General features: G+C 57.6%; 1 protein-coding gene across 3 annotated transcripts in view; it reads right to left on the reverse strand.

Moving 5' to 3' along the window:
* Positions 1 to 1129: 1129 nt before the first annotated feature.
* The window catches only part of PLEKHA2 (pleckstrin homology domain containing A2), a 33799-nt gene continuing 7296 nt past the window's right edge, over positions 1130 to 27632 (reverse strand). For 2 of the 3 annotated variants that reach the window (XM_059730650.1, XM_059730649.1), the window contains 10 exons: positions 25436 to 25492; positions 23465 to 23513; positions 22382 to 22479; positions 17094 to 17240; positions 12912 to 13058; positions 12498 to 12566; positions 12055 to 12125; positions 8797 to 8923; positions 5925 to 6002; positions 1130 to 5529 (listed from right to left, as the gene is read on the reverse strand). In XM_059730650.1, the coding sequence (XP_059586633.1) occupies positions 5164 to 5529; positions 5925 to 6002; positions 8797 to 8923; positions 12055 to 12125; positions 12498 to 12566; positions 12912 to 13058; positions 17094 to 17240; positions 22382 to 22479; positions 23465 to 23513; positions 25436 to 25492 (1209 nt within the window). In that variant the 3' untranslated portion in view covers positions 1130 to 5163. The remainder of the gene's footprint in view (positions 5530 to 5924; positions 6003 to 8796; positions 8924 to 12054; positions 12126 to 12497; positions 12567 to 12911; positions 13059 to 17093; positions 17241 to 22381; positions 22480 to 23464; positions 23514 to 25435; positions 25493 to 27632) is intronic. The other variant, XM_059730651.1, reaches the window with a different exon arrangement.

Raw genomic sequence — 27632 nt, forward strand, 5'->3', positions numbered from 1 at the left:
CATATGCTCATTGTGCGGGTGCTTCCTGGCTTGCTTCATCCCAGTACAGAGCTCATGGCCAGCGCAGCGGGAGGCACCTTCCAGCCCAGCCCACAGCTCTGGGGATAAGGGTCCTGCCATACATCTGCTGCCTGGCTGAGTGCCACAACCTCCTACCAAACCCCCGGCCAGTGCACAGGGACCAGGACACACAGAAGGGGTCTGGGCAGAGGAGCTGGTGCCATCCTGCCGGTGAGAGCCCCTCAAGCCAGCTCCACGCAGGGGACCCTTGCCCACAGGGCCCTTTGCTCCCCAGCCCAGGGCTGCTCGAGAAACCTTTCCTGACTGCTGGCAGGATGGTGAGGCTGGGCTGTGAGACACCAGTGCACAACCTGGCTGCCAGGCCTTCGGCAGGATGAAAGAGAGGAGCAGAAAGGTGGGGAGGGCACCAGCCTGAAGCCAGGCAGCACCTTGGATCCTAAGAAAACACTTTACTGCTGGCATAAGCCAGCTCCAGCTGCTCACAGCTGCTCCCCTGGCACAGGCTGTGCTGGAGGGAGCAGCTGGGGCACACAGTGACCCAGCCTGTTCCCACCTGGCTGCAGGGAAGCAGGTCAGCCTGGCCATGGCACAAGCCTTGGAAGGATCCCCCTCTGCTTTGCGGTCAGGGTGGGACCAGCCACAGCGCCCCTTGGTTTCCCCCGGTTGGGGTGCTCTAGGCTCCCGAGCTGGGGAGAAATCTCCTCCCAAAGATGAGCTGGTCCATACCTATCCCCTTCCCTTCCCTTCCCTGGGAAGCAGCAGAAGCTGCCAGTGCTGGAGACACGCTCCAGAAGGAAGGGATCCGCAGGCTCGCACGTGCTGTCACTGATGGGGTAGAAAGGGCTGAGCCGCTCCAGCGTCTTGCAACTGGCTCTAGGCACCGAGCTGCAGCCCTGATCTGGACTTACCTGGAAGGTGGTTTCCTCTCCCCCCCCCCCCGGCCCACGTGCAGCTGCAGGCAGGGAAGCCAGGTGCAGACACGCAGTATGCTTGCAGCCAGCTGCTGGCTGGACAAAGAGGCCAGGCTGCTGAGCTGCCATGGCATTAGAAAGGGGCAGGGATTTTTTAACACAGGTTATCCTTGGTAAAAGAAGTCTCCGACAACACGTTTTCTGGAAAGATTTCACACAGATTTTTACTACAAAACAAGCAACCAAAGTTTTCCACTACACACTGCAGAAGGAGTAGCGAGAAGCATGGCATCAGTGTGGCTTTGTGCACCCGCAGTTAGTCTGTGCACGGGAGAACCATTCACAGCTGGGGATTACTGGTGCCAGTATCGCAACAAAATGCACAAGCAGCTCACAAAAAAACCCCCAAAACTCAAACCCTCCCATTTCAGTCTTAGCATTTACAATGAACTCCACTCAAATAAGTTGCACAGGGACTGAGAGGAAAGGGGAAGGGAAATAAACCTGTGTGACTATCAAAGTGTGTCTCTACACCGTGTGCGGTCCCGACATATGTTCAATAATCCAAGATATGCACCAGCTTAACCTGAAAAACTGGCTGGTATTTCATATGGAAGCGTATTTCTTCCACAAATGGAGAGCTCTTCCCATGTGAGCATGGGAGGAATCAGTACCAGAATTAGCCAGTCTCTGCACGTTACACCTTCCAGAGGCTTACTCTTGCACAAGCATCACAAGGCTTTGGTGCGAGCACCTCCCCGTGGGGAAGGCACCCCCCGTCTCTAAAAGGCACTTGAAATACACAGCAATTATGTACAAAAAACAGCTGAGCCATGTTGGCGTCATCATGTAAAACACCCCTGCACCCAAACACGTCCCCCTCACGCCGTTCCTTTCATACGAGCTGCTGTCGCACTGCATGGGGATCCCCACAGGAACTGGAAACACAATCGCAGGCCGTGCCTCATCCCCAGTGGTATGTCAGCGAGACGATACAAGGACAAGGCTCGGGCAGGAGCGCACACGCATTTTACCGTACGTTATTTCTCGTCAAGGGCTCCCTGCTGATCCGGACGGGGGTCCGCCCCAAGTGGTGGGAATTCACTTGACCCTGGAGAAGCACACCCGAGTCGGCATGCCCAGCTTGCACGAGAGCAGCACAGCAACCAGAGATTCGCCTCCAAGACCCCTGCCTCCACTTTACATTCACATGCCACTAGTCTGTGGCCTTTGGGGCTGCTCCATGAGCAGAGAAAAAGGGAACGCTGCAGTTACCATTACAGCCGCACAGCTTTCCTCTTCACTACTTCACACCTCTGCTACAGGCTTAGGCTCTTGCCCACCCAGCTCCCACAGACCCTGCGGTACTAATTCAGCACAAGTGGCTGCCAAGTCTGCAGCCTTTTCAATCATCTACGGTCATCCGCAGCTGTAGGTACTGCCCTTGGCCTAAGCACTCCTATTGCTTGCCCTGCTCATTTGTGGCTCATACATGCTTACAATTAGTTGTTAAACATTTCAAAAGGGGCCATTAGCTCAGCCTAAATAACACTATCGCTATCAAAAACACTAGGGCAAAGAAAGCCAAAAAGGAGCAGTCCCAGCACAGGTGTCAGCAATTCCATTGCAGGAAAACCATGCTATTTGCATCAACCCTGGTTCATTTTCATAGTTGCCATGTTTTCCTGCCTCTGCCGAGAACAAGTGTGTGAACTTCCCTAGTTGGAAGGCTCCCTTTGTTATTTCTGGACTAGAACTGCCTTACGAGAGCACAGAAAGAGGAACAGATTCCTGGTACCTGCCTCTCCAAAAATGTACTGGTTAATCATGCTCTGGCCAACTCTTTCCAGGAAGAGAACAGATGCAACTGCCTTCAGGTTGCGTGGCCATCAGGCTGATGCATTGGCTTTCACCGCATGTTCCTGGAGCACTTTTAAAGCTGCTGTTTCTCCAACACATCCTCCAACACACGCTACAATTTCAAAACAAGAGCAAGGCAGGCAGGAGTGATTTTTGAACTCACTCTCTAGTCAGCTGGCTGCCTTTTCTTCTAGCAGTCATCTTCTTGCATATAAAGACCGTTCCCACAACAGCAACATGCACTGCGGGGGATATGGAAGACATGGAGGACCAGAGCTTACAAAAAATCCACAAAAGCTTCCCATAGGCAATACTTTGAACTCCTTACTCTGGTTTCATTTTGCTTTAGTTCTGCATGATCGTTCCGACCTGGGCATGTGCTGGTTTCTTATTTTAATACAGCACCTGCTCCTGCTAGTTCCTACTCGGGCAAAGCTGGCCCCGACATCGCTGCCAGTTTTGTCCGAGCGAGGGCGGGAAGCGAGTGGGCTCAGAGCAGAGGCACGGGCACGCAAGCAGGATGTATAACTTCTCAGTCCAGGCAAACCTCATCCCTGTGCAAGGTTTAAGGGGGGGTATGTATGTTTTGCATAGGCTTTGTGCAGCGTTCACAACTCACGCAACAACATGAGGCACTACTGAATCCCTCACAGGGAAAAGAGAGGCAGGAAAGAGGTGTCGTTTCTACATGCTAGCTGAGACAAGAGGTTACGTACCCATTTCTTTGGTGACAGCGTTCCACAGTTCCTCTCTGATCACAGAATAACTGAATCATCTAGCAAGTGCTTTGCATTCACCGTGCATCAACTCGTTCCCTTATGGGTGTCTGCTGAGGTACGCTGGTACAAATACCAGCTAGCACAGCCTAGTTGGAGAACCAAATCATCCCGATTTCTTTGTACATGGTCTGCTTTCATTGCATGAAACATTCCAAGATTCAGGCATTTAACAGTCTGTTGTGGCCAAGCGCCCACAATACAAACCTGGATATATATACCTGAGAATATGTGTGCCACAGAGTCCCTGCTCCAGACAGCTTGCAAAAGAGTGGTCCTAACCTTTCCTCACATTTAAAAAAAAATAAATATACCAAGAAATCGGTTTTGTTTTTCCAACCGGGACATCGTACATGGGTCAGACCAAGGAGTCTTTGCTGCAGCCTGACGGCGCACAAGAGGAATGAGTAGAAAAGGAGTGAATCGACAGCAGAGAGGCGTTACTACGTGGTCAGTGCTGCAGAGCAAAGAGCTGGTCCCCTGGAAAAAAAACTACATTACAGCTGCAACCTTCTCCTCCTTTTTTAAATTAGATTTCCGGGTGTCTTGCAAACTCCATGTTTGGGCCCGCTGGGGGGGTTTCTCAATGGCTCAAGAGAACTGAGAATCCTACCCCTATTGCCCAACATGAGCATGGGCCCACACCTGCCCCTGCTGCTTGGAAAAAAACCCATCTCCCCCTCTGCTTCCTGCATGGTTTCCCTGAGATCCAAACAGGTGGAGCTGCTGAGGGTGTCATCGCTCTTCTAGGGCAGAGCCCAGGGGCCTGATGCTTCCCATGTGACATAGGTGCACGACTGAAATGCCATGCGCCTGCCAGGTGGGTTTGTATCAGCCCCTCCTGGTATCCTTCTAATGAGCACCAGGCATTTCTGTTACTGCCAGCAGCTCCCCCTTTCTTCCTCCATCAACTACCTTGATCCCCCCATCTGCCATGAAGGGGAAGAGACCAGAGAAGGAATTTGGGACATTAAAGATGAGGTTTCAGCGGGGAAGAAAATGGGAGCTATCAGGAACGCTGGTCTCTCCTCCCTTTGGGGAGAGCACAGTCACCGAGGAAGTGGGCCAGACTAAATCTTGTACGGGAACATAAGCATTGCCATTTCCTGCGTCAGACTATACGTCCATCTTGCCTGGTCTCCCACGTCACAGTGGCAGACAGCAGGTGCTAGAACGGAGAGGGACCCGGGTCTGACCAGGGCTTTCTTCCTGTTCCTCTCCCATGTACAGCCGACAAGAGACTGATAATAAAGTTGGAGAATAAAGGCCAAATTCATCAGGGTGAACCCAGCAGCATGGAACCAGGGACAGAAGAGGCTCAGTGCTCTGGACACACTGACTAGCACAAGCACCGAGGAGACCGGCTCTTTCCGCCTGCCTCGGACGCATTTTGGGTGCACGCATTTTTTGCACTTTTTGAGTGCACGGCAGGGCAAGGTTACACAGGCCAAGGGGCGCTGCACCGCTGAGGCCGCCCCGCACGGCTGCAGGGGAAGCAAAGTGTCTTTGCACTGAACTTGTACTGAGAGTGCCTCGTCTTTTCCAAACGCCGGGTAGGACAGGGGCGTGGTGCACCAGCTTCGCACCGTGCATGGCTACACATCGGAGGTCCGGATGTTCTCATCGTCCAGGTTGAAGGTAAATGGCTTCTCTTTGAGGTGCTGGGGTTCGGACTTGTGCCGCACACGCTTCCCTTGCCTGGTGCTCATGTCACGCTCGGTAAATGCCGGCACAAACACCGAGTCTCTCAGCTGCCCAGGTGCCTCTTCTATCGTGGGCTGCTTCCCTTCTGGCTGTGGCACTGGCGTCCAAGGCTGCCAGGAGGATGTGGAAGGGCCTTTGCAGAGGGCTCTCCTCTCCTCGCCTGGCTGCCTCAGCTGGGAAAGGGAGGCGGTCGAGGAGCTGGAATGATTGGAGCCCCCTTGTCTGTTCATGGAAATGGACCTCACGAAGGACGTTTCCTGCCAAGACACAAAGAGGGGTTTTAGTTCCTCTGGACACTGCCCCCGAGCCCCTTGAGAATGGGATGTATGCTCTTTACAGGCTTGCAGCTTTGAAGCAGTGAAAAGGACATGAAGTAAGTTATGCCCTTTGCTCTTGGTGACTCTTCTGCCCGGGCAGCTGGTAGAAGAGTGGAGCTCCCCCCTGTCCCACCAGGCAAGGGTATCTAATGCTACTTGCTTTCTACACCCCTTCTCTGGATGAGAGACAGACACTTGCAGAGGCACCAAAGCCACATCCAAGAAAGAAGCAAATTTTCTGAACATTTGCATGAACCGCTCTATAAATCACATCAGCTCAAAAGCTGTCTCTCCTGAATTGACACTACATGCAAAGCAGAAAAGGTATGTCTTACCCTGGGGCGGATCTTCAGGGCCTGCAGGGCCCCTGTGATGGCTTTAATCCAGCTGTGCATGTCCTCGGGGCTGTCTGCCTGCAAAACATGGCAGCCAGAAATGAGACCTCTGCTTGCATTTCACAAGCTGCTGAGTGCAGCTCCACTGCATCCAATGGGAAGGTCGGCGGGGGGATCTGGACACTGACACTCACTGCAGATGGAAGGTTTTATGCGGTCACGCACCCTGTGACCTCACATGGCAGCCCACTTCTGTGCCACGGATCATTTTTATCCCTCCTGACCATCAGACAGGACTCAAATTTACTACAGAGTTGGTCCGATAAGAGATCACCCTAAGAAATGCTTGCCTCTCACATCATTTCGGGACTGTCACGGACACTACCAGAGGTTCTACATTCGATGAAGCATCACTGCACCCTGGGGGTCAGCTATTTCCTGTGGGCCTGCCTCTCAGCTATGCACACCAAGTAGCACATTGCCAGCCCCTCCCCAGGCACTCCCTGGCAGGTGAGGCGCTGCCACCCAACACAACAAGCCCGCTGTAGCAGGGGGCAGAAGCTACTTGAACAACCCTGAGCTCAGAGGAAAACTGGCTCCAAGCTGGCTCCAGGATCTCAGCTGCTCCTGGGCTGTTTCCTTCTATACCACTGGATGGCAGCAAGTCCCCTCCAGCGCAGGGAAGAGAGCTGCATGGCGGGGCACTACTGACCTCAGAAGCCTCAGTACCTGCTGCAGGGGACTGGCCAGAGCCATGAAGGTAGCAGGCGCTTGGCTGCTCTCTGGGAACGTGTGGACGCAGCCCTACCAGAGCAGTCCTGAACCCGCACACAAGCGCAGTCCAAGGCTGACGTCCAGAGGAGAGGCTCAGCAGTCCAGCAGCTTCCCAGACCCAAATGCACACTGCACTCTGGGGCTGCAAAAAGCCCCTGCCCAGCGCTGTGCTGGCACAGGTCCCAGCAGGGCCTGAGAGCAGCCTGCGCTCTTCCCAGGGACATGACTCATCCCAAGCCCGTGGCACTACAGAGTGCCAGGCCCAGGCAGGCGGGAGCTGCGCAGGCCCAGCCCCAGACCATCAGGTGCCAGCACAGCCGTGGCTGCAGCGGGATGCAGATGGGATTTGGACACCAGCATGCAGAAGCCCAGGATGGAAAACGTGGCTCACGCATGCCGAAGAGGCTGAGCAACAAGCCACGGAGAGCACCTGCTTCACCACGGTCCATCTCGGGATGCTGGGGCTTGAGACCTCCCCTTTATACTCCCCCCTGCTCTGATCCAGGCAGCCACGAGCTCTGGCAGCAAGCCGCCCGGAGAGCTCCCACCAGCAGCTTCTTCCTGCACCCCTGACATTGCTCACACGAAGAACCTGACTGGCACAATTTCTCCAGTTCTGGCCGACCACACACACAGTTATTCTGCAATAGCTGTCAGGCAGACACTCTTCCAGAATCAACGTGGCTTTTACTTCAGCGTCATGCCTCTGCTTCCACAGCGCAGTGGGTGGACTACAGGGCTGGCAGCTGAGCTGTGCCAGTTCCCCACGTGAACAAGGCCGGAGAGGGTGGGTCTGGCCTATGTGGCCGAGTTGCTCAGCTTTCCCAGTCTGCCAAGGGATTCGTTGCAGTGAGAAGCAGGCTTGGGAGAAGCCTACGCCTCTGCTTGGCAAGCTCCACGAACGATTGCCTCTTGGCCTCACAAATCCCCTACCACCCCACATGGCAGGAGAGGCCATCCAGTGAAAACTAGCTGGGGAGTATGTTTCTTTGCAAGAGAGCTGCCTGCCCTGCCTGGCTGAGTGTGGAGTCCCATCCACAGTGGAGGGGCTCTAGGTGGAGTCGACAGGTGCTGTTAGCTTGCGCTCCAGGCTCGCGGCTCACTGGGGACTGGTGCAGTGCAACGAAGGATGGCAGGAACTGTCTGGTGGGGAGTGCAGCTGTCACTGCTTTGCATGGGCTGTGTTACAAGAGCCCCCCACCACCTGAAACTCCCTGTCCATCAGTTAGCTGCCATCACTCTCCATTTTGCAATTACCCCGCCAAATGGATTCAATGCCTAGATGCTTCCCAGGTGCTTCCTCTAGACAGGGACACTGTGGCAAGCCACCCAGCCAGCAGAGCAGCACGCTGCACAGGTGTAAGCAACTGCACAAGGCACAGGACAATGACAGATCTGGCCAACAGCCTCTCAGGCTGCAGAGTCACCAGCTGAGAACTTAAGGAAGGCCTCATCTGAGTCTCTGCACACTGCTCTGAAGACAGGAAGTCATGTCACTGCAGCCAGACTCCAGCTAACTCATCAGCATCCTTTTTTTCTTTTTTTTTTTAAAAACTTACTTGCCCTGCAAAACGAGTAGCAAGCGACTGGTCTAGGCCTGCCTGGCCTCACTCTCCCCACTCAGCTTGCTACCACTGGGTCTGGGAGGGACTGACAGCCCCAAGAAGCTGCAGGGGACAGGAACGCTGGCAGCACGGTTCAGGACAAGAAATGCGGAGCGTGACTGTCACTGTGCACTCTGCATTCCCCTGTCGCCACTGGGGGAAGGGGGATCATCTCTATGCGTCTTCTCCAGTCCAAACAAATAGCTGCAATTATAAATAAGCTGAATTGCAGAAGTGAAACTGCCCAGCCGTTCTTTCCACCTCCTACCCTGCAGAGCACGAGGCCGGGCAGGCTGCATGCAGGCTCACCTGCTCGCATGGTCTGCTTGAGAGGCTCCTGGGGAACACCCTATTTAGATGAACGTGACTCACACCAACTGTCAAAAACTAAATTTGTGGCCTAGACAAGAAGACTTGATGCGAACCGTGGCCCCTACCATGAGTTCATTCCCAGCGACATCGTGCATTCAAGTCCCCTTCCTTCACCCTCTTACCTGGATGTAGAACGTCCTGTTGCTTGTTATGATCTCAAAGAGGTTGTCCCGCATTAGAAGGTCCCTAGGACAAGAGAGAGCGGTCATCCACAATTCACCCTGTAGCTTACAGAACCACTTCTTCTCCCTGCCCATGTGAAGAAACCACCGGTCAAGGCAGACCTCGGATCTAATCAGCATTAATTTGAGGAGCGCAAGACTCCCGTTCTGCGCGAAACATCATCCAGCTTCAGTTACACACACGCTGTAATTCCCATAGCCCTCGTACAGACACACACATGCTGCTGCCCAAAAGACCAGTCATTCGCAGTCCCACTCTGCATTAGGGCTCCATTAAAAAAAACAACAACCTTATAATGGATTAATAAATCCATACCTGGATTTTTAAAGAAGTGGCTAATCAGGAGGCCAACAGGCTGCTTATAATCACGGCTTACCACCTTCAGACACCCACCAACATGCTTACAACATGTCCTACTCATGCTGATAACACGCAGACCTGCTCTTACTCATTAAGTCCTTTCGGCATAAGAGTACTGTAAAGCCTGACCTGATTCTCGGTCACTCGAGTGATTGTCACGCTGGGCTGGGAAGCATTTGGTTAATGAAAGCTCTGACATTCTCAGCTGCAAGAATCTGCATGACCTGGGGTCACAACAGCATCTCGCCTGCTATTTGGGGCACTATTCACAAACGCACGCCCTCATTTGGGTCTGGTCTGAGCTTTAATGCACGCGCAGCCAGTTCCACTCAAGCCCATGTGCTGCCCTCGGGGAATCTGTGGCCAGCTTCACACCAGGTTGATTTTGCCACCTTCATCCCCAGGTCTCACAACAGCCCTGGCCTGTGTACTGCCTCATGCTCCTTCGGCAGAGAAGAATGGGAACAGCCTGCCTATGAATCGCTGATTGTTAAGCACCTGAATAGATGGCACAGGGGGGGACACAGGGAGGACAGCATCCTAGGGGCAGCCAGCTCTGCCCAACCTCCCAGAAGACAGCAGAGCTTGAGGGACTGGAGTTTCCCCCAAAGCAGAACCAAGATCAAGTGTCCTTAGGCTAAAAAAGCCCGAGAGACTCTGGAGGAACTGGGAAGAGGGCCCCACACACACAGGAAGCTGGGGCAGGAGAAAGGAAGAGGCTGCCTGCTTTTGCAGCAAGGGTTTCCATTGTACCAGAGGGACCTGGCATGGAAGGGCGAGAGAGAGACTCCCTGGCTTGCAGAAGCCATGTACAGGGGGCCTGGGCTCCTGATGGGGCTCTGACTCAGGGCTAGACCTCGCAAGCCCCACAATGAGCCTGAGCCGGGAAGCTCAGTGGGTGCTTTCCCGCTGTGTCTGCATTCCCGATGCCGCCCACAAAGGCAATGAATGGTTTCTGTTGGTTTCTGCCAAGCATCTGCATCTCTTGGCTTCCACTACCCTGTCCCTGCACCACTGTCCGCTCTGGGGGCACACCAGCCTGGGGGAGGGTGTACCTCAGTCCTGGGGGCCCTGCTGGCATTGGCACTAGCCCAGGGCCTGAGCCAGCTGGGCTGCAAAGCCCCATCTCATGCAGGGATCACAGATGGGGTCCATGCCAGGAACTGGGCCACGGAGGCTGAGAGAGGGGACAGGAGGCCCAAGTGACTTGCCCCAGCCAGGAGCACAGAGCTCCACGCACCGCTGGGCTTTCGGGGCAGCTGCTCCAGCCCACGAGGGGTAGAGGCTGCTCTGTGGCACCCAATGCCAGTGCAGTCCTTCTCCAGCAGCACTCTCTCCTGATGGAAACCCAGGATCGTGCTGGCTTTAGGAAAGGGCAAAGCGCAAGCTTCTCAGGCCAATGCAGGAAAAGCCAAGCCAGCAGCCCAGCCTCTGCTCACTGCATCCTCTCCACACCAGCACAGGTGGTGCTCATGCAGCCTGGCCCTGAGCTCCTTTGGGCATGCTACTCTCAGCTCCCATGGCTGGGCAGGCAGGGGTCAGAGGCCGGCCAACCCCTGCTCCCCCAGAGGCAGAAGGGGAGAAGTGACCTGCCCTCATTTTCCACCACTGCATCACCTGCCTCATCGTCCACCTTCAGCAGCCACTTGCTCTACTGTGGGAGCGGAAGACAGCCTGTCTTGCAGGCATCTTCACACTCTGCTTCTGCTTAGCATGGGCTGCACCTCCGCAGCACTCTCATCCACGCACCCAGGCACAGTGCACACTCCTTGCTGGCTCCTTCTGGGCATGCTGAGCTGCCTCTCTCCATCTGTGCTGAGCAGTTTTCATCTACCTCACCCCCTTTGCAAGGCAGGGAGTCTAGGACCCAGCCCAGGTCTCCCGTTCTGCGCCTGCACCCAAGTCTGGGCTGGAAGAGCACATGGAGGGGAAACCTGAGTAGGCGACTGCTGGAAAGACACCCCTGCCGCTGGAAAGGTCCCAGCCACAAACCAGCCCTGGGAACCACAGGGAACAGGCTAGAAATCCCATGACTCGGGGGATGCCATGAATGTGACAAGTGGGGAATTCCAGTGAGAGGCAGCGCAACTCAAACCAGGAAGGAAGGCTCTGGCCCCCGAGGAGGGAACGTGCGAGTGGAGGAGAAGCAGGTAGCAGTGGGGAAGCCTGACACTCCACCAGGTCTGCCTGGCAAAACGCTCAAGGATTTTGCATGGAGCAAGAGAAATGCACACAGGAGCAGCCACAGCCTGGCTGGTGGGCACAATGCATTCCCAGCTGGGAAAAGGGCCTTGAGGGGTGTGACCCAGACCCCCGCAGTCCCCAAGGCTCCCGTAGAAAGAACAGCTCGCATCCGAAGGGTGCTCACACTCAAGAGGATGCCGGAGCAGCAAACCAGGCACAGGCTATGACCTGGAGCCACGTCACCTACGTATTGGGTCCCCAAAGGTAGCGAGATATGTCCATCCTGATTTACAAAGGGAGAATTGATGCAGGGGGTAAAGGGACTTGCCCCCGGTCACACAGGCAACCTGTGGCAGAGCCTGAATCCCAGCCCAGCACCCTTCTCCACCCGCTCTTCTGCCTGCGCACCCCCAGCTGCACTGGCATGAGACGTCTCTGCCACAGCACACAGCAAGAGCGGCTCAGGACAGGAAGCCAAGGGCCATGCCTCATCTCTGGGATGCTACATGGGGGGCATTTGGGGCAGCAGGACACTGTTCCTCTCCTAGGAGCAGGGCACAGCGTGGCACGTCCCTCCAGCCCATTTACTGGTGGGTAGTATCACGCCAGGTCCCCGGCACAGCCCTGTCCAGCAGAAGGGAATGCAGCCTTACCCCGACTTGACCAGGCACTCGTGGGTCTTGAGGACGTCCTTCAGTAGGATCGAACGCACAGGCTCCTTGTCCTGGGGAGGCCAGAGAGGGGGAGTAAACAGGTTTGGTGCTGCAGCAGCACCAGAGCCTCCATGGGGCCCAAGCTCCTAGCGGCGTGTATATGGGGCCATCGCCCAGGGAGCCTCCCTTGCCGCAGCTCTCAGGGTGGGCACAGGAGTGAGTGGCCACCCATCCCTGTGTCCCTAAGGGCTGCTCCATCCCACCTCCCCCAGCACCAGCCACCGGCACCTACGGGACCAGGCCCACCCATGGGCTGAAGCACCTGCCCCAGGCGCCAGCAGCACTCAGGTCTCTTCTCGCCCGCGGCCGCCCTGGGGGTTTCTCCCACTTGCACAATGTTCAAGCGGTGGTGGATCTGGACGGGAGCCGGGGAGGCTGCTTACCTGCTCGTACTTGAAGTAGCTGATGGAAAACTCATCCAGGACAAAGTACCGGCGCTTCCAGCTCTTCCTCTGGAAAAGGGAGGGGACAGGCCATGACACCTCGGCCATGGGCATCCAGCCACCTCCCTCTGCCCCTCTGTGCTCCGGGATACAAGTGGGTCTTGAGCACCTGAGCTCATGGCTTCCCCGGACAGAGCGAGGGTGTGACCCTGGGCCGGCTGCACAAGGTAGCAGGCAGGCTGCACAGTGCTCCAGCTCCACTGGGCCACTCCTGAGCAGAAGAAGCTTGCGGGGCGGTACAAGGGCACAGCAGGGCAGACGCCTCCCTTGGGGCAGGGCAGAGGGCACTTGGCAGACAGCCACAGTACCTGCGTCTGCGCCCCAGGAAGCTGGCAGGACAGAGTGGGCACTCACCACGTTCCCCTGCTTCACGCAGTAGCCACTCTTTAGGGATGGGGGTCCTGTGGATGGCTTGGTGCCGGAGGGGGGAATGTAGCTCTGGGAACGTCTCAGAAGATGATGCCCAGCTGGGTCGCTGCCCTCGGCTCCGTCCCCTCCATTCTGACCGGGAAGAAAGGACAGGGTGAGTCGCAAACCTGCCCCGTGCATGGGGCACCCACTGGCAAGGGAAGCCGCTCACTGCCCACGCTGCTGCCCAGAGCAGGCTCCCACCCAGCTCCCCCAAGCCAGGTTGCACTCTGGGCTGGGCAGGCAGGGCCAGTCTCCAAGGGGCTCAGTCTAGCAGTGTCCCCAGGGACCTGTTTGGCGGGTGTGTGACAGGAGTCTAGCTTGGGCTCACAGCCCCCAGGCCTGTCTCAGGACAAGCTGTCATGCCCGCCTATGGGGTCCTCGCTGCCCACGGCAGGCCAGGGGTGCCCAGCTGGCTGCAGGGTGCTGGGGCCAGTACACGAGGCAGCGCTTCTCCCCCTGATGGGCAAAGAGGTGGCCAGAGGAACCCGACAGGCTGCGGGGAGACACGGCTGAATCGGCCAGACAACCCACTCCATCGTCTGCTGCCAGAGCTCAATGGCACCTGCGCCGCACGCAGCCCTGCTCTCAGCGACAGGGGTGGAGATGAGCTGTCTGCTGCTCGCCCGTGCCTGGCTCTTCCCCCAGCGTGGCAGCGCCTGGCCTGAGGTTTGTGAACTGTCACGGCAGCCGCCCCTGGCTCCTGCCCATCCGCTCCCAGGGCTCAAACTCTCCTTATAAGGCATTCGTGCTCACAAAGACTACCGGTGTGGTTAACCAGCCCCTGCCCCTGCCGCTGCGCGCCCTCTGCTCTGCACCTTCACACCTCCTCCAGATGGGACCTTGATTTTTCCACATCCAAATACACCTCCCCCCCTGTGCCGAGGCTGACCGGGCCAAGGCAGTAGCCGCCCCCGTGGCTTGCACCTCCGTGGCACTGCCTGCAGCCTATGGAGACTTCTAATGAAGCAGAAGCCTGTCCCCTGAGCCACATTTATGCACTGCACAGGAATCCCATGGCTGCGTGCCAGTTGTGCCGCTGCTCGCTTGCTTGTGGGAGGCAATGAGTCCAGCTCCCGGCTGACAAAGGGCCGGTACCCGGCATGCCCATAAAAGCCCAGCTCTGCTGCCCTGCTTGCCAAGGCAGCGGGCTCCCCTGCTTGCCAAGGCAGCGGGCTCCCCTGCACGCCCTGGTGCAGCTGCGTGTCAGCGCTGGCAGAGGGGAAACAGCTGGTCAGCGGTCCCAGGGACAAAAGAAGGAACCAAGGAAAGCAGAGCCAGGAGGCAGGCTCGGGTCTTTCCTAGCGGGTGTCAGGGTTTCACCACGGGGCTGCCCAGCGCCTGCAGAAAGACCCACAGAAAAAGCACAGGAGAAAGAGACCAAATCCCAGGCATAGTCAGGCAGGGCCAGAAGGCAAAGTGCAGTCAGGAACGGAGGCATGAGTTCAGCCGCTGTGCTGTCTGCTGGGCAGCTCTTGCCAGGCCCACAGCCTGGACAGTGGCCAAACCTACCGCCAGGCGTGTGCGGGCCTGCCCCCACATGGACACATGCACCACTAGCACCCGGGGTTCACCCTGGGGTGCCCCAGGCACAAGAGAGGAAGTGGTGCCAGCTGACGAGCATGCCCAGCCAGGGAGAGCGGTGGGAGACCCTCGTTCTCAGGTTGGCACTGACTCCTGTACTGGGGAGGCACCTGCCCAGCTAAGAGCAGGTCAGCCATTCACACCATGCTACTCACTAGCTTCTTTCTGGCTGCAGAGGCCCGGGGCGAGAGGGTCTGTGCCCTCGGAGACAGAGGGAACGAGACACCCACACTAAAGCCCACGCAGAAAGCAGGCCCAGCATTCGGTGCTTCTCCGGCACCTTCGCCCCATGGGCTCCAAGGCAGCTGGCCCTCCCCAGGGTCTGGTTCGGGGACACAGGCAGCCTGCCGCACACAGGTGTCAGGGAGAAACTCCTTGCCCAAGCAGCTCACCCACAGCAGGGTCTACAGCACCACCTCCCTGACAGCCACTGGTGCTGGAGACAGGACACCAGATGAGCTGGACCAGGATGTGCCCCAGCCACACAGTCCCTGGGCGCTACTCACGTCAAGCCAGGGAAGGGCGAACACCTGCCAGGGAGAACACTGCAACGCCCTATTTCTGAACGCTATTTTTAGTCCGAGACTGCGAGTGGCTGGAATTTGCCCCACGGCAGGTTCTCAGGACACCAGAACAGGGGAGTGCCAATGGTTGCGCATGTGCATCCCCACCAAATATCACGCCGCTGCAGCAGGGAGCCCCAGCCTAGGGCAACCCGGCTTAGGTGGGGTGGGCAGGGCAGTGGCAGGGGCTGCAGCCTGGGGCAGGAAGGCTGCGGCAGCTGGCAGATCTGCACGCACTTCCTCAGCCCCTGGAGTCTCCTGGCACCTGGAGCAGAGCCCCTCACCCTCCAAGCAGTGCCACGTGCAGCTGGCTGCAGCTATTTTTAACCCCAGTCGGAAGGTTTTGCAGGCCCAGACCTGATTTCCTGAACTGAAAGTGCAAACTCTCTTCACCCATAGTGGCGGCAAGCCAATGGCCTGTCCCCAGACACAGCTAACTTCCAGGAAGGCTGACAGCCTCCTTGCTTCTCACCCAGAGCTAACACCTAAATGTCAAGGCAACTGCAGTCTGAGACACACCCAGCAAGGACGTCAGGCACTGCGCTGGAAAGAGGCAACCGCACACAGCAGCCTTCCCTGGCCGTCACCCTCCAGGGCTGGAAGTGCCACCCCCATCTACCACCATGCGCCCACACTGCCCTGAAAGCTGGCACAACCAGCACCCTGCAAGGACTCACACCCAATTCAAGGCACATAACATTATTAGTTGGTCCCAGAGCATGCCAAGGCACGTGAGCAACATGCTGCAAGCAGAGGAAGGGGTAGGTCTCAGACCCGCTGGCTGTGGACCCCGGTGCAGTGCCTGCCACCCGTACTCAGTGTGAGGCACCGTTGCGCTGGCCAGAGCTCACGAGACTGCAGGAGATGCCGCCAGCGGCAGGCTTTCTGCTTCCGCCTCTCTGCTGGACCCGGGCTGGGGGCACTTGTAGAGTGCTGTCCACCCCAGGGTCCAGGTGCCAAGACAGGTGAATTCCCAGCAAACTTGGAGATCCACCTCTCTCCATGGAACAGGCTCAGGATAGGCACATCCAGCCCTTTCAAAGAGGGAAGGGGCTTTCTGCAAGTGCCAAATCCCTTGGGGCAGAGTCCGGCCTCGTCAGCCTCTGGGCTGGCTGTCCAGATGTCCCCGGGCCTGCCCTGGCAGGAGGTCTGCAGCCCCTGTGAGACACTAGCAGCAGTGGGTCTGCCCACAGGCTGCACTGGTGTAACATGTGAGGTGGGTTATGAGGTGGCATGCCTGAACACCTGGGTTATGTGGGCACTCCGAGCTGCTCGGGACCCTCAGGGCTCAGAAAGTCACTTCCAAGCAGCAGCAGCTGAGGTTTTCCAGCCCTGGTAGATGCAGGGGGCTGGGCCTGCTGCGGTGCACGACAGCCACACACCAGCGCTGAGCTGCTGAGTTTGCTGCAGTGGTTTCAGAAAGCAAGAGGCTGGGTGGAAGCTGCCTATCCCACAGAAAAGGCCATGTTTCCTGGCCAGGTCCCAGCATTGCCAGGCTTCCCTCTGGCCGCCGCGTCCACAAGGGGGAATCGGCACTCCCTGCTCACCTGTGCCCTGCCTGGCCAAGCAGCCTGACCCCTGCATCTCACTCTGCCAGTCCCTCCAAGATGCTAATCACACCCTTTCAGGGCCCAGGTCATGGCCTGGACAGGCCCATGAGTGCAGAGGGGAACCTCCCCCAAGCTGGGGCGCAGAAGCCCAGAGAGCAACAGGAATTTCATCCCCACGCGCGCGGAGCAGGGAGCGTGCTGCTGGGCATGGCCTCATCTCTTGCCGCAGTTACCCGCCACTCCTGAGACTGCAAGATGAGCCCCCGTGGAAGCGACCTACGTGGATGGGTCCCACTCCCCTCTTGAAGCAGGGCACACTCCAGCAGCACTGTGTGCCCCTGACCAGTCTCCAACTGCGCCACAGTGCACGTGGCATTTCTGCCAGGCCCCGGCTGCCCTCTCCCAAGGCCATGCAAGCATGCTCAGCTCACCTGGTTGATGGAGATGGGGGTGTGCACAACCACCCCTCCGATGATCTCAGTCTTGTAGGCCACCTGCGGCTTCTTATCCTGGGCCTGGGGAACAATGGGGGGCTTGGTAATCTCTGTGGCGGGGGGCGAGTTCCCCCCCTTTGGTACCTATAAAAGGAAGAGGTGGTTGAGACATCTAGCCATGCACCACGCCTTCCCCAAGGAGTGGAAGGGCCCAGGCAGGTTTCCAGCCTGAATCTGGGACACCGTTCTTTCCACCCTCCTGCTTAAACACAGCAGCAGCAGCATCCCTGTCAAAGCCAAGGGGCGAGACTCCCTGTATCAGGGCGCGGTCGCCTCCCAGGCCGCTGGCGGGAGCAGCGGGTGCAGAGAGAGCAGAGCAGGTGGATAATTAGGCATCACCTCACATGAGTCTGCAACTCGCCTCTGCAGCGCAGGGAATGCACACCGCTCACTCCTTTCATTGCCCTCGCTCCCATTACCGCCACCCTTCACAAACAGCTTTCGTCTGTCTAACTAAGCTACGCTGCAGCACGTGGACGCTGATGCTGCTGGCTCCGTGCAAGGCGGCTGCTGGCTCCCAGCTCCGCATCCCAGGCATGTCCCAAATGCTTTGACACTGACAGCCAGGAAGAGGCTGGAGGGGCTGCAGGCAATGCCAGTGCCTGGGGAAGCGGGGTGGCACAGAGGGGCACAGAGCTCTGCCAGAAGCCTTGCTGGTTCTGGGGCACTTTGCTGCCTGCGGCTGCCTGCAACTGCCCAGGGATCAGGGATGCGTCTGTGCTGCTGCTGGCTCCTGCTCTGAGCACGTCTCTTCGTGTCATTAATGGCTCAACCCCTACATAGGGGGTCTCCCTCGTCCCACCCAGCTGCCCTTCCCAGGAGGACATGCAAGGACCCTCCCTCCTTGCACCGAGCTGCACGGTGGGTGTGGTACAACCGTCCCCAAGTGATCACAGCCTGCCCTTCCCGGTGCAACCAGGTGTTCACCTCCATGGCACAGCGTGAGGCCAGGGCGGAGCCGCTGAGCCACCCAGGCGCTGCCTGCCCAGAGACGCCTCTCCAGAGCAGTGCTGGTGAAACTGGGTCATCAAGAGTCATCTTCAACTGGGACCAAAGCCAGGCGGCCTCACTCCCACTGCCCTGTGCGCAGCTGTTTCCTTTGGAGGTGTGTTTTATGCCCATGCTACACAGGGCTGACTGGCAGCCTCCTGCTCAGCCAGGAAACTGCCCTCGTTCCCCCAGGCTCGGGAGTTCACCTGCCTCACACGGAGGCTGCTCAGCCAGCCAGGGTCTCGCCTGCAGCCCTCACCTTCGCTCCGCTTGCTCCAGCGGCACTGCCAGTTGCATCCAGCTTCCCCAGCATTTGCCACACACTACATGCAGCTATGGGACAGGGGTCTGCTCGTGCCACACACTGCATGTGCAAAGGGGGAAGACGCTGCTATCCTGGAGCAACGTGACAGCTGGCGCAGAAGTCCCCTGCACCCCTGCCCTGGCCCAATTTCAGCATCTCTCCATTGCCTCCAGCAGGGCACCTGACCCACCAAAGCACTAATCCTGGGTCCGCACCAATGCCCTCTCTGCCCTGAGCGAGATAACTCGCACCTCTCTTGGTTTCCCATTCCCCCGCTGCACAACGTACATTTGGCACGTGGACCTGGTGGGCCCGGACAAAACTCATATGTGGACCTGAACCTGTCGAGACCTGGGGAAGTGCCGGGTGCTATTGTTCTGCTTGCTTCTGTCTGAGGCCAGGTAACAACACTGAGAAACTTCACGTAGCTGCAAACACAGCATCTCACAGAGGCTCTGGAGATGGCCTCCTGACATCCAAAGCTACACTAGAGGCCATTTCAAACAGTTTCAGTCAGGTGCTTGGTGCAAGGCTCGTCCACCAGTACTTTGGCTGAGACCCAGCTTCAGTCCCTGGGGAACAGGCTGTAGCAAATGTGAAATAAGCCCCGCTGTGAAAGAACTGCGTGCAGTGGAGGTGGGACCAGTCCAACTCGGCTCACCCAAGCTGAGTGCAAGGAAAGCTGGAGCAGGGAAGGGAAGGGGTCAGGGCTCTCTGGCAAGATCCAGGTCGGTCAACTGCCAAGTCCCGAATGCATCTCCAGCATGAAACAGCACAATGGCAGGTACTTCCCCTCTTTGCAAGCATATTTTCCCAAGCAAAACTTCAGAGCAATCCAAGCAGCTCTCCACAGCCAGGCTTAGCTAACCAAGTGGTAATGCAGCCAGCCCCTGGGGTAGGGGAACAGGAAACATGAGCATGTTAAGACACCATTGCTTCCTGTTTCAGAAACAGTGCAGCAGCTGCGAAAGACAGAGCAAAGCCACCGGCCGGCAAGTTCCCACATCAGCCCAGGCCCAGCACCGTGCTCCGTGGCACGCACCTGGGCAGCGCAGCATGGTCAGGACCACATGTGCCAGGCCACCGCACGGATGGGCATGACGCACGGCTGCCCAAAGCAGTGCTGCGGGAAGGACGTCATCTGTTTGCACCTCCTCCCCCGCTGTGGGAGAGGCCACGGGCCAGAGGCTCATGCATGTTAGCGCCAGAGGCAACCAAGGCAGAGGAAATGGTTGCACAACATATGCTTCAAGAGACTGTCAGGGGAGGGGACCTGACCTTCTGCAAGGGCTCCTGCTCACAGGGGCTGGTCTGGAGCAAGCTCAGGTCACAGTCCCGACACTGCGGTCACAGTGAACCATGTCCCTCACCAAAGCCCAGCTAGCCTGACTGCCTCTGTCACTGCGGCTTGCAGGGCATTGCCATCACAGCCCCTGCGAGGTGGGGCCGTGCTCTGGTCCCTCTCCAGGCACCCCTCCGTGCACGCAACGAGCGCCGAGCGGCACCAAAACCCAGTCACGTCCTCGCTGCCAGCCCATCCTTCCTGTCCTGCCAGCAGGCCCTGCTTACTCAGCAACAACCTGTTGCAAGTGTGAAGCACAGAACAAGTGCTCCGGTAAGCTGGCTCCCACACCACATCAAGGAGAGCCCCTCGCCCTGGCAGCACGCACGTCAAGCGGGAGTGCTTCAGAAGCAAAAGGCTGCTAGCAGCCCTGGCCCTACTGAAACCCAGCATCTCCCCATAGCTCCTTTGGCGTTTCTCAGAATCTACTGCAGCATTACACGCTGTCCTGTGCCCCAAGCACCTCTGTGACAAGGGCCACACATTCAGGGCTCCTGAAAAGCAAAAGATCTCCCCATGGCAGATCTCGCCCAGGAAGTGAATGTCAGGTACAAACAGCGGCAGGCGAGAACAGGCAGCTCACCCCTGACTGCGTGGGCAGGTCCCCACAGTGTCAGCCTCAGTTTGTCTGCAGACACAGGAAGGCAAAGGTAGCATTCACCAGCCAACGCTAAGGCAGGGGAGGCCTGAGGACAGGTACAGCGCTGGCGCGTTGAGAAGGCAGGGCACGCAGCACCCACCGGGACTGTTGCAGAACTGGAGCAAAACGGTCTTTGATAGGGATCAAAGCATGGCCTGTGCAACACGCCTCCTCTCAATGCATAATTCACAGTCCCCGCCAAGAGAGCGGCATCCACCGAGCACTGTCAGCAGTAGGCAGGCAGAATCCCACAGCTCGCCCTTTTAAAATCATCTGACTTCTTCAATAGATCAATGTGGCTCTTCCACATCACGCCTCAAGGCAGGCGCTCTACCACCCAGCTTGTCCAGCCGAGGGCTGGATCTGCTGCACACCAGTGGCTCCATCACTCTGGTCTGCTTCTGTACTTAAGCAATTAGCAACATCAAAGAGCCAGGGAGAGGCAATGTCTCATGGTCAGGAACATTAAACAGCCAAGGAGAATGCAAAGCAGAAGTCATTGGGTCAGCAGTGTGAATACAAGAGAGGAAAACACAGAGGCATGCCCCCTTTAAGTCCAGTCACAATCCACACCCCTGACAAATCCCATGAGACAAAGTATTTGCTGCGTCTCATCACATGAGGCCCGCTGTTCCAGGAAGGGATAAAACTTGAATAGGCAAATGATTGAAGCATAAGAAAGGAATCCTTTGACAACAGCAGCAAAAACTCAGTTGCACGCAGAGCCTAGGCTGCAGTAATTACATTAGCACAGCAGCACCAGAACACCCATGGATGTGGCTAGCTCCAGCAGAAGTCACTTTTCCCAAGGGCTTCATGCCTCTTGTGCACAGCAGCTGTGCCAGGGCACATGGGGAAGGGCACTTATTTGTCTAATGTCTGCAAACAAACATGAAGGTCTCTTGAGATCTGAGTATGGGGAAAGGGCGCAAAGCCACAGGGAACCCCCTCTATTTGAAGGCCCATCTTCAGGCTAATGCAGCATCCTGCTCTCACCACTGCCTGCCCTGGGAGGTACCAGGTATGGAGCACTTGGGGTCCCTGGTCCCAGCTGTAATGCCGTGCACTTGGAAACCTGACCCTGTTCGGCTGTCAAGCCTCTCTGCAGGCTTTGATAACCTCCAGTCAGCCCGTTTGCTCGGGGCTTTCTCTTTCTTCAGGCACCGAAGCTTGCCAAGCAGCCGTCTGGCAGGCAATGCACTCCCCCACTAACCACAGAAACAGCCGTGGGAGCAGCCCTGAGCACCAAGGGCAGCTGAGGAGACTCCAGAGCTCAAACATTGCAACTGCTCTATGCCACAGTGCAGCGTGAGGCTGGACCAGGGCATCTGCACATTTCAGTGCTTCACCACTCTCACAGAAGACCCTTCGGCCTTGGAGGGTGGGCAGGCATTGAGGCAGAGGAGTCATGGACTCTCCAGCCCTGGAAGTTTTCAAGAGCAAGCTGGACAGACACTGAGCTGGGCTGGTTTAGTCAGGGCTGATCCTGCTTTGAGCAGGGGGCTGGGCTAGATGGGACCTCGTGAGCTCCCTCCCACCCTTGATCGCCCTATGATCCCAAGGGACGCTGGCAGATGGAGTGGTGGCCAGCACAGAGCAGTGCTTCAGCTTCTCCCTTGGGCTCCTGACTGTGAGTCACGGCCTCGGCACTAAGAGAAGGAGACAGACCCATAAGTCTGAGAGGGAATTCCCAGAAAGGAGAGGAGAGGAGAGGCAGGCGGCGCGAACGGCAGTAAGCGCAGCCGAGACTGTGGCTCCGCACCCTCCTCCAGCACCATGCTGTGTCAGCAGAACCAGCCACCTCCGCTGAGCAAGCTGCACGGGAAGGAAGGGGAGCCGAGGGGGCAGCAGAGGGGCTGGCAAAGAAGCCACTTCCCCAAGCTTTATCAGACAGTCCCATCACGGCCCAGGCAGGATGGGGCAACAGAGGAGATGGCACTGTGACTTACTGTAATCTTGCTGGCCCGGTTCAGAGCCTCCACCCAGTCCTGTAGGTCTTTTTGATCACTGGCTTGTAAGAAGTAACGCTGAGATAAGGCATTGATAACTATCAAAGGAGGGAACAAAGCAGAGAGGGAACCCAGTCAGTGCTCTGCATGAGTAACACTAATTACATAAGGACTGGCTGACTGTCAGCAGCTCCTCTCCAGGCCATTCCTGCTCTTTCCCCTGGAGACTCTGCAGGGAACAGCACAGGGACGCAGCCCCCCAGCCCACCCCTGGGTGCAGCACGGCAGCTGTGCAACTGCAAGCGGGCAGCTTACATGGGAGGGCAGGCTGAGAGGTGAAGAGTACCACATCCAGCTGAAACCACAGAGCCGGTGTGTGCTGTGAGCCGGGAAATATCGTAACCTAGAATCTAACCAGGACAGCAGCTCTACCGTCCTGTGGGGCTGCTGGGGTCTGCAGCCAGCACCCTCACTCACCACCTTGACACCAGGCCTCTGAAAGGAGAGGCAGTGCTGCTCCCAACCCACTGTGCCGGGGGGTCCCTGGGCACCACAGGGGCCCTTGCCTCTGCCCTCTGACTGCTTGGCCCGGGCTGCCTGCTGGGTGCTAGCCAGTCAGGTCAGAGGAAATGTTCTCACAAGATTTCTGCAAGCAGAAACTTGAGACATTTGCCATTGCACAAGACTGCTGAAACCCCTGTTTCTCTGTGGCAGCTCCTGCCTCCCCAAAGTTGTCCAGGGCCAAGCAGTGCAGAGCCAGGCCCTGAGAGCACCATGCTGCAGCCGGCAGGCTGGAAGAGGCAGCATCCCGCAGCACCTGCAGAGAGGCACTGCCCTTGGGCCAAGCTTGGCTCTCAGCTGTCTTCAGATCTTGGTGCTGGCCCTTCTGCATGGAGAGGGGATTTTAAGGCCTCCTAGGCAGCTTCCCAGCAAACAGAGGACCCCAGGCTCAGGGGCTGTAACAAAGGCCTAGCATGATTCCCAAGGGAAGTGCTGCGATTCCCACGGGAAGCTCAGGAGCCTGGCAGGCTCTCCTTGCCTTGGCTTCCTCTGAAACCCCCTCCCACAGTGCACATTACTCACCAAAGCAGAAGGGGGTCTTGGGTTTCTGTTTCAGGGTGGCAATGCTGACCTGAAGAGGAACAGAGAGCAGCAGTCAGGGGAGCAACACATGGGGCACAAGAGGCTCACGTGCACACAAGGAACGTGGGTGAGGACCAGCAGGGTGTGACCCCAGGTCTCCAGCTCTGCCAGGGAGCCAAGCCCTGCAGTCCTGGGCCTTCATTGTCACTGCAGTCTTGTTACACAGGCTCCAGCACCCACTTTGCTCAAAAAGGGGCACTGACCACTACTGCGTATGTCTGGTTGTAGACCACGAAGCGACCTGGCCAGCCAGAGCCTGGGCAGAATGAACCCGACAGGAGGGAGAGGCCCAACTGCCCCTTTCTTCCTCCCAGGCCTCTCTGTCTGGGCTGCACCCCCTGCAACAGGCGTGCTCGCTGCACCCCTCTGAGGGGCATGAGGCAGAGATCCTCTGGGGCAGGGGTGGTGCTTGCACAGACACTCAGCACGAGCGACAGCATGCACCAAGACCTCGTAGGCAGGCTGCGGGTCAGTGCCAAAGAGGCATGCACCTGCAGGGACAGGGGTTTGACTATTTGCCTGGCGAACGTAGCAAGGGCAGATGTGGCACTCGTGCATGCACATGCTCACACACATGCACACAGGCATGCACATGCAAACACATGAGAGCGCTGCAGAAAGGGCTGCCACAGGGAATGCCCATGCTTCCTCCCACCTGCCACCTCAGCCACAAGCAGGCTCCTGCGCTGCTGCCTTACTGTGGCAGCTTCTGGGGTGGCCTTTTCCTCTGCTGGCAATCAACCGTGCCACACAGGCAGTCGCCCTGGCAGCAGGCCAGGCCAGCCTCGCTGCTACAGAACCACCCTATGTGCTACCAGGCTGTCAGCCGGCCAGGTCAGACAGCATCGAGCACCTGTCAGAGTGCCAGGAATCGTGCAAGCCCCCCAGGGCTGCTTTGCACCAGGAGCTGCGCCCCAGGGGAGCGAGCTCTCAGGAACCCACTTGTATCCAACTGAACGCAGCCTGCATACAGCAACTAACCAAAGGAAGGTCAGCTCTGAGGCTGGGCCTTTGTCGGCTGTTCCCTGCCCCCACCCCAGGCACTGGCTTTGCTGCACGAGGACCCGCAGAAGTCTTGAACATACGGTGGCCTAGCATCGATGCTCCATGACAGCAATTAGGACAACTGAAGGGAAATAGCAGTGGTTTTTCCCCAAAGAGTCATTTGCATGCAAATCTCCCCCGGGGCTCCAGGCACTGCACTCATGGAGCGTTTCTCCTGACAGGGTTCCTGCTCCTGCGCCAGGCTGTAATGTTTTCAATATGCTTCTCCAGTCTTTCCAGTGTATTTGCAATTGGTGGTTACAACCCCTGGCAGAAGCCAACCCTTCAGTTTGCAACCGAGCCCTGGGCTGCAGCAATCTTCCTTCAGGCCACAATGTGGATCATTTGTCAGCGAGTTTCCCTCCGACCCAGGGGTGGGGTCCCCCCGTACCGCCCCACCCGGGATTCATGTAGACAGCAAGAGGAGCAAGGAGCTCTGTGTCTGGGTCCAGCTGCAGGAGCAAAAGGTGGGACGGCCTCATGCTGGATGCAGAGGATGGAGCATCCGAGGCCACAAATGCAATCCCACTGCTGCCACATTCCTCTTCCCTCTGCCCTGGGTCCCTCTGGCTTCCTCTGCCTCAGTTTACTCATTGAGGGTTCACGCAGACCACCCCACCACGCTATTCACCTGGAAGCAGGCTACAGGGAACAAGCGTGGACCTGCTGCTCGCCATCCCCCACCCCACAGCACAGAACACCATGCAGATCTCCAAATCTCCTGCCCCAGAAACGTCACCCTGCCTAGCTCAGTATCTGGATGCTGGTGCTTCTAGGGCGCGTCATTAACCTCCCCAGAGCACTACCGGAAGGAGGGGGCAGTGCATAGCATCCATTAATTCTCTCCAAGCACCACCCTAACATTACCTTGGAGATGTAGGTCAGTGGCAGAGATCCAACAGCTCCTGAGCCGACAGCCAGGTTCTGCAAGACATTGGCAAGGCACAAAAAGTTCAATGACAAGCAGACAATGAAGGAAGCAAGGAAGAGGATCAGGTAATGACTGATGTGGGCAGAACACCAGTCAGCAGTCAGATCACCTGCTCAAGCAGCTGGAAACCTGGGCTCCGGCCTGCTGCAGGCCTTGGGGGCAGACTGCACCCCCCCCCCCAACCTTACACCTGTGCAGCATCTAGCGCGGAAAGGCGCCAAACTCATTGCAACCTCTAGACACTACAGTAATACAAGCACCACTGGTGTTCAATGATCCTCCCTCCACTCGCAGTCTCATGGTTCTGCCTTTAACCCCTCCAAGAGCAAAGCAGGAGCGCAACTAAATGCCACTGACCCTGCAGGATAAAATGCACGTTTACTCTTTCACATCAGAGAACAAAGTGTGAGCTCAGGGACACGCTCTGAAAGCAAGTACAGGCAGCTCACTCAGAGCTATAGTTCAAGAAGGCCCAGGCTCAGCCCATGAGAAACCCCAGGAGCTGTGGGATACTCTGCTGTTTGAATTCCTGCACCACACACCAGGAGCACTCCTGGAGCCGGCAGCCATGCCAAGCACAAACTCCCGCTACTCTAGCCTGCCAGGGCACGGGCCCAGAAAGACATTTTCTGCATGATGCCTTTCCTGGGACAACCGGTTTCTCATCGTCCTCACGTCCTGCAGCCCACAGACACAGGACACCTTAACAGGGATCGCCCAACTCGAACCGGCGCGCCCATCTGTATCCTTGGATGGCTCCAAGCAGCGACGTGCTGTGAGGCAGAGCTGCATCTAGAGGCGTGCAGGGCACAGGACTGATCTGAAAAGCTTCCTCCCGCATAGGCTCAGCCCATACCAGAAAGCATCCTGCATTGCCTGCTTCTTGCGCCACGATCTGGCAAGGCCATCGCTTAGCTAAGCCCTTTACTGTTCAGCAAAGCCCTTACACCCATTCTTCAAATCCTACTAACTTCAGGGACACCCAAGCCCATGCTCACAGGTCAGGGTGTGATATGCACCTGGGGCCCAGGCACAGGGCTGCTCTGCTTTCCACATGGAGCATGGGAGGGACGAAGGCATCCCTCGGTTTAGCCAGGCAACCAGTAGGGAGGACCTGCTGGCACTGGCAGAGCGTGCCGCTGGGTGCCACCCTGCTCCCAGATCGTGGAGTCAGCCCGCAACAATACTGAAGCCCCATGGACCAGACACCAGCTCTGCAAATGTTTCCTGCTGCCCCTGGACTTTGGGCTGGGACTGGCCCACTGCCGTGTCATGCAGGCCTCCAGGCTGCATAGAGGAGCGGGCATCAGGACTGTTTGACACCGGCCCTCGCTACTGATAATATTCCTGCTTCCTCTAAGCAAAAGCCCCCCACTTTTGCCCCTTGAAAGGGAACTGCTGTTTCCAGCTACATCCGGGCAGAAGGCTGCTCAGGCAACGTCAGCCAACAGCTGCATCCCAGCTGGGGCCTGACCCAAAGGCAGCGCAGCCAGAAGGCAGACTTCTGCGTGTTTCCGTGAGCTCTGGATTCGGCCACAGGCCTGGGAAAGCAGCCTCCGAGTTAGAAAAGGAAGGGAGTCCCAACTGGAGTTTGGGGATGGCCGGGGGAGGGAACACCCTGATAGCGGGCTCAGCAGGAAGCCCTCGACCCTGCACGAGTGCCTGGAGGCTGCCGTCCCACCCGCCGGTCCCTCCTGAGACAGCATCCCCGTGGCATGCTGAGCACCAGGAACAATGACCGGCGTGAGACAGCGTGAAGTGACGCGGCTCCCCCCCAGAGATGGGGAAGAGGAACAGGCTCGAAGCCACGTGATGTCGGCTGACAACCACAGGGCCGCCCAGCCCACACTGCCTCGGGAGTGATGAGGGGACTTCTGTGCCAGAAGGAGCCCACCGCTGAACCACATAGTGCGCCAGGAGCCTCCAAGACTGGTTGGCAGCAGCGGGACCCCAGCTGTTGCCACCCGCAGGGACCAGCCAGGGCTCTGGGCCCCCCGGAAACCTGCTGCTTCCAGCACTGAAGGTGCTCCCTCTGCTCATCTTCACCAGGACCCAATCCACAAGCAGGAGCAGGAACTCAATGTGAACACAGTGCAGCGGTAGGAGGCCAGCCCCAGCTTCCATCCTGCATCT

The sequence above is a fragment of the Alligator mississippiensis genome, chromosome 7 (genome assembly GCF_030867095.1).
Source record: "Alligator mississippiensis isolate rAllMis1 chromosome 7, rAllMis1, whole genome shotgun sequence".
Lineage (NCBI taxonomy): Eukaryota > Metazoa > Chordata > Crocodylia > Alligatoridae > Alligator > Alligator mississippiensis.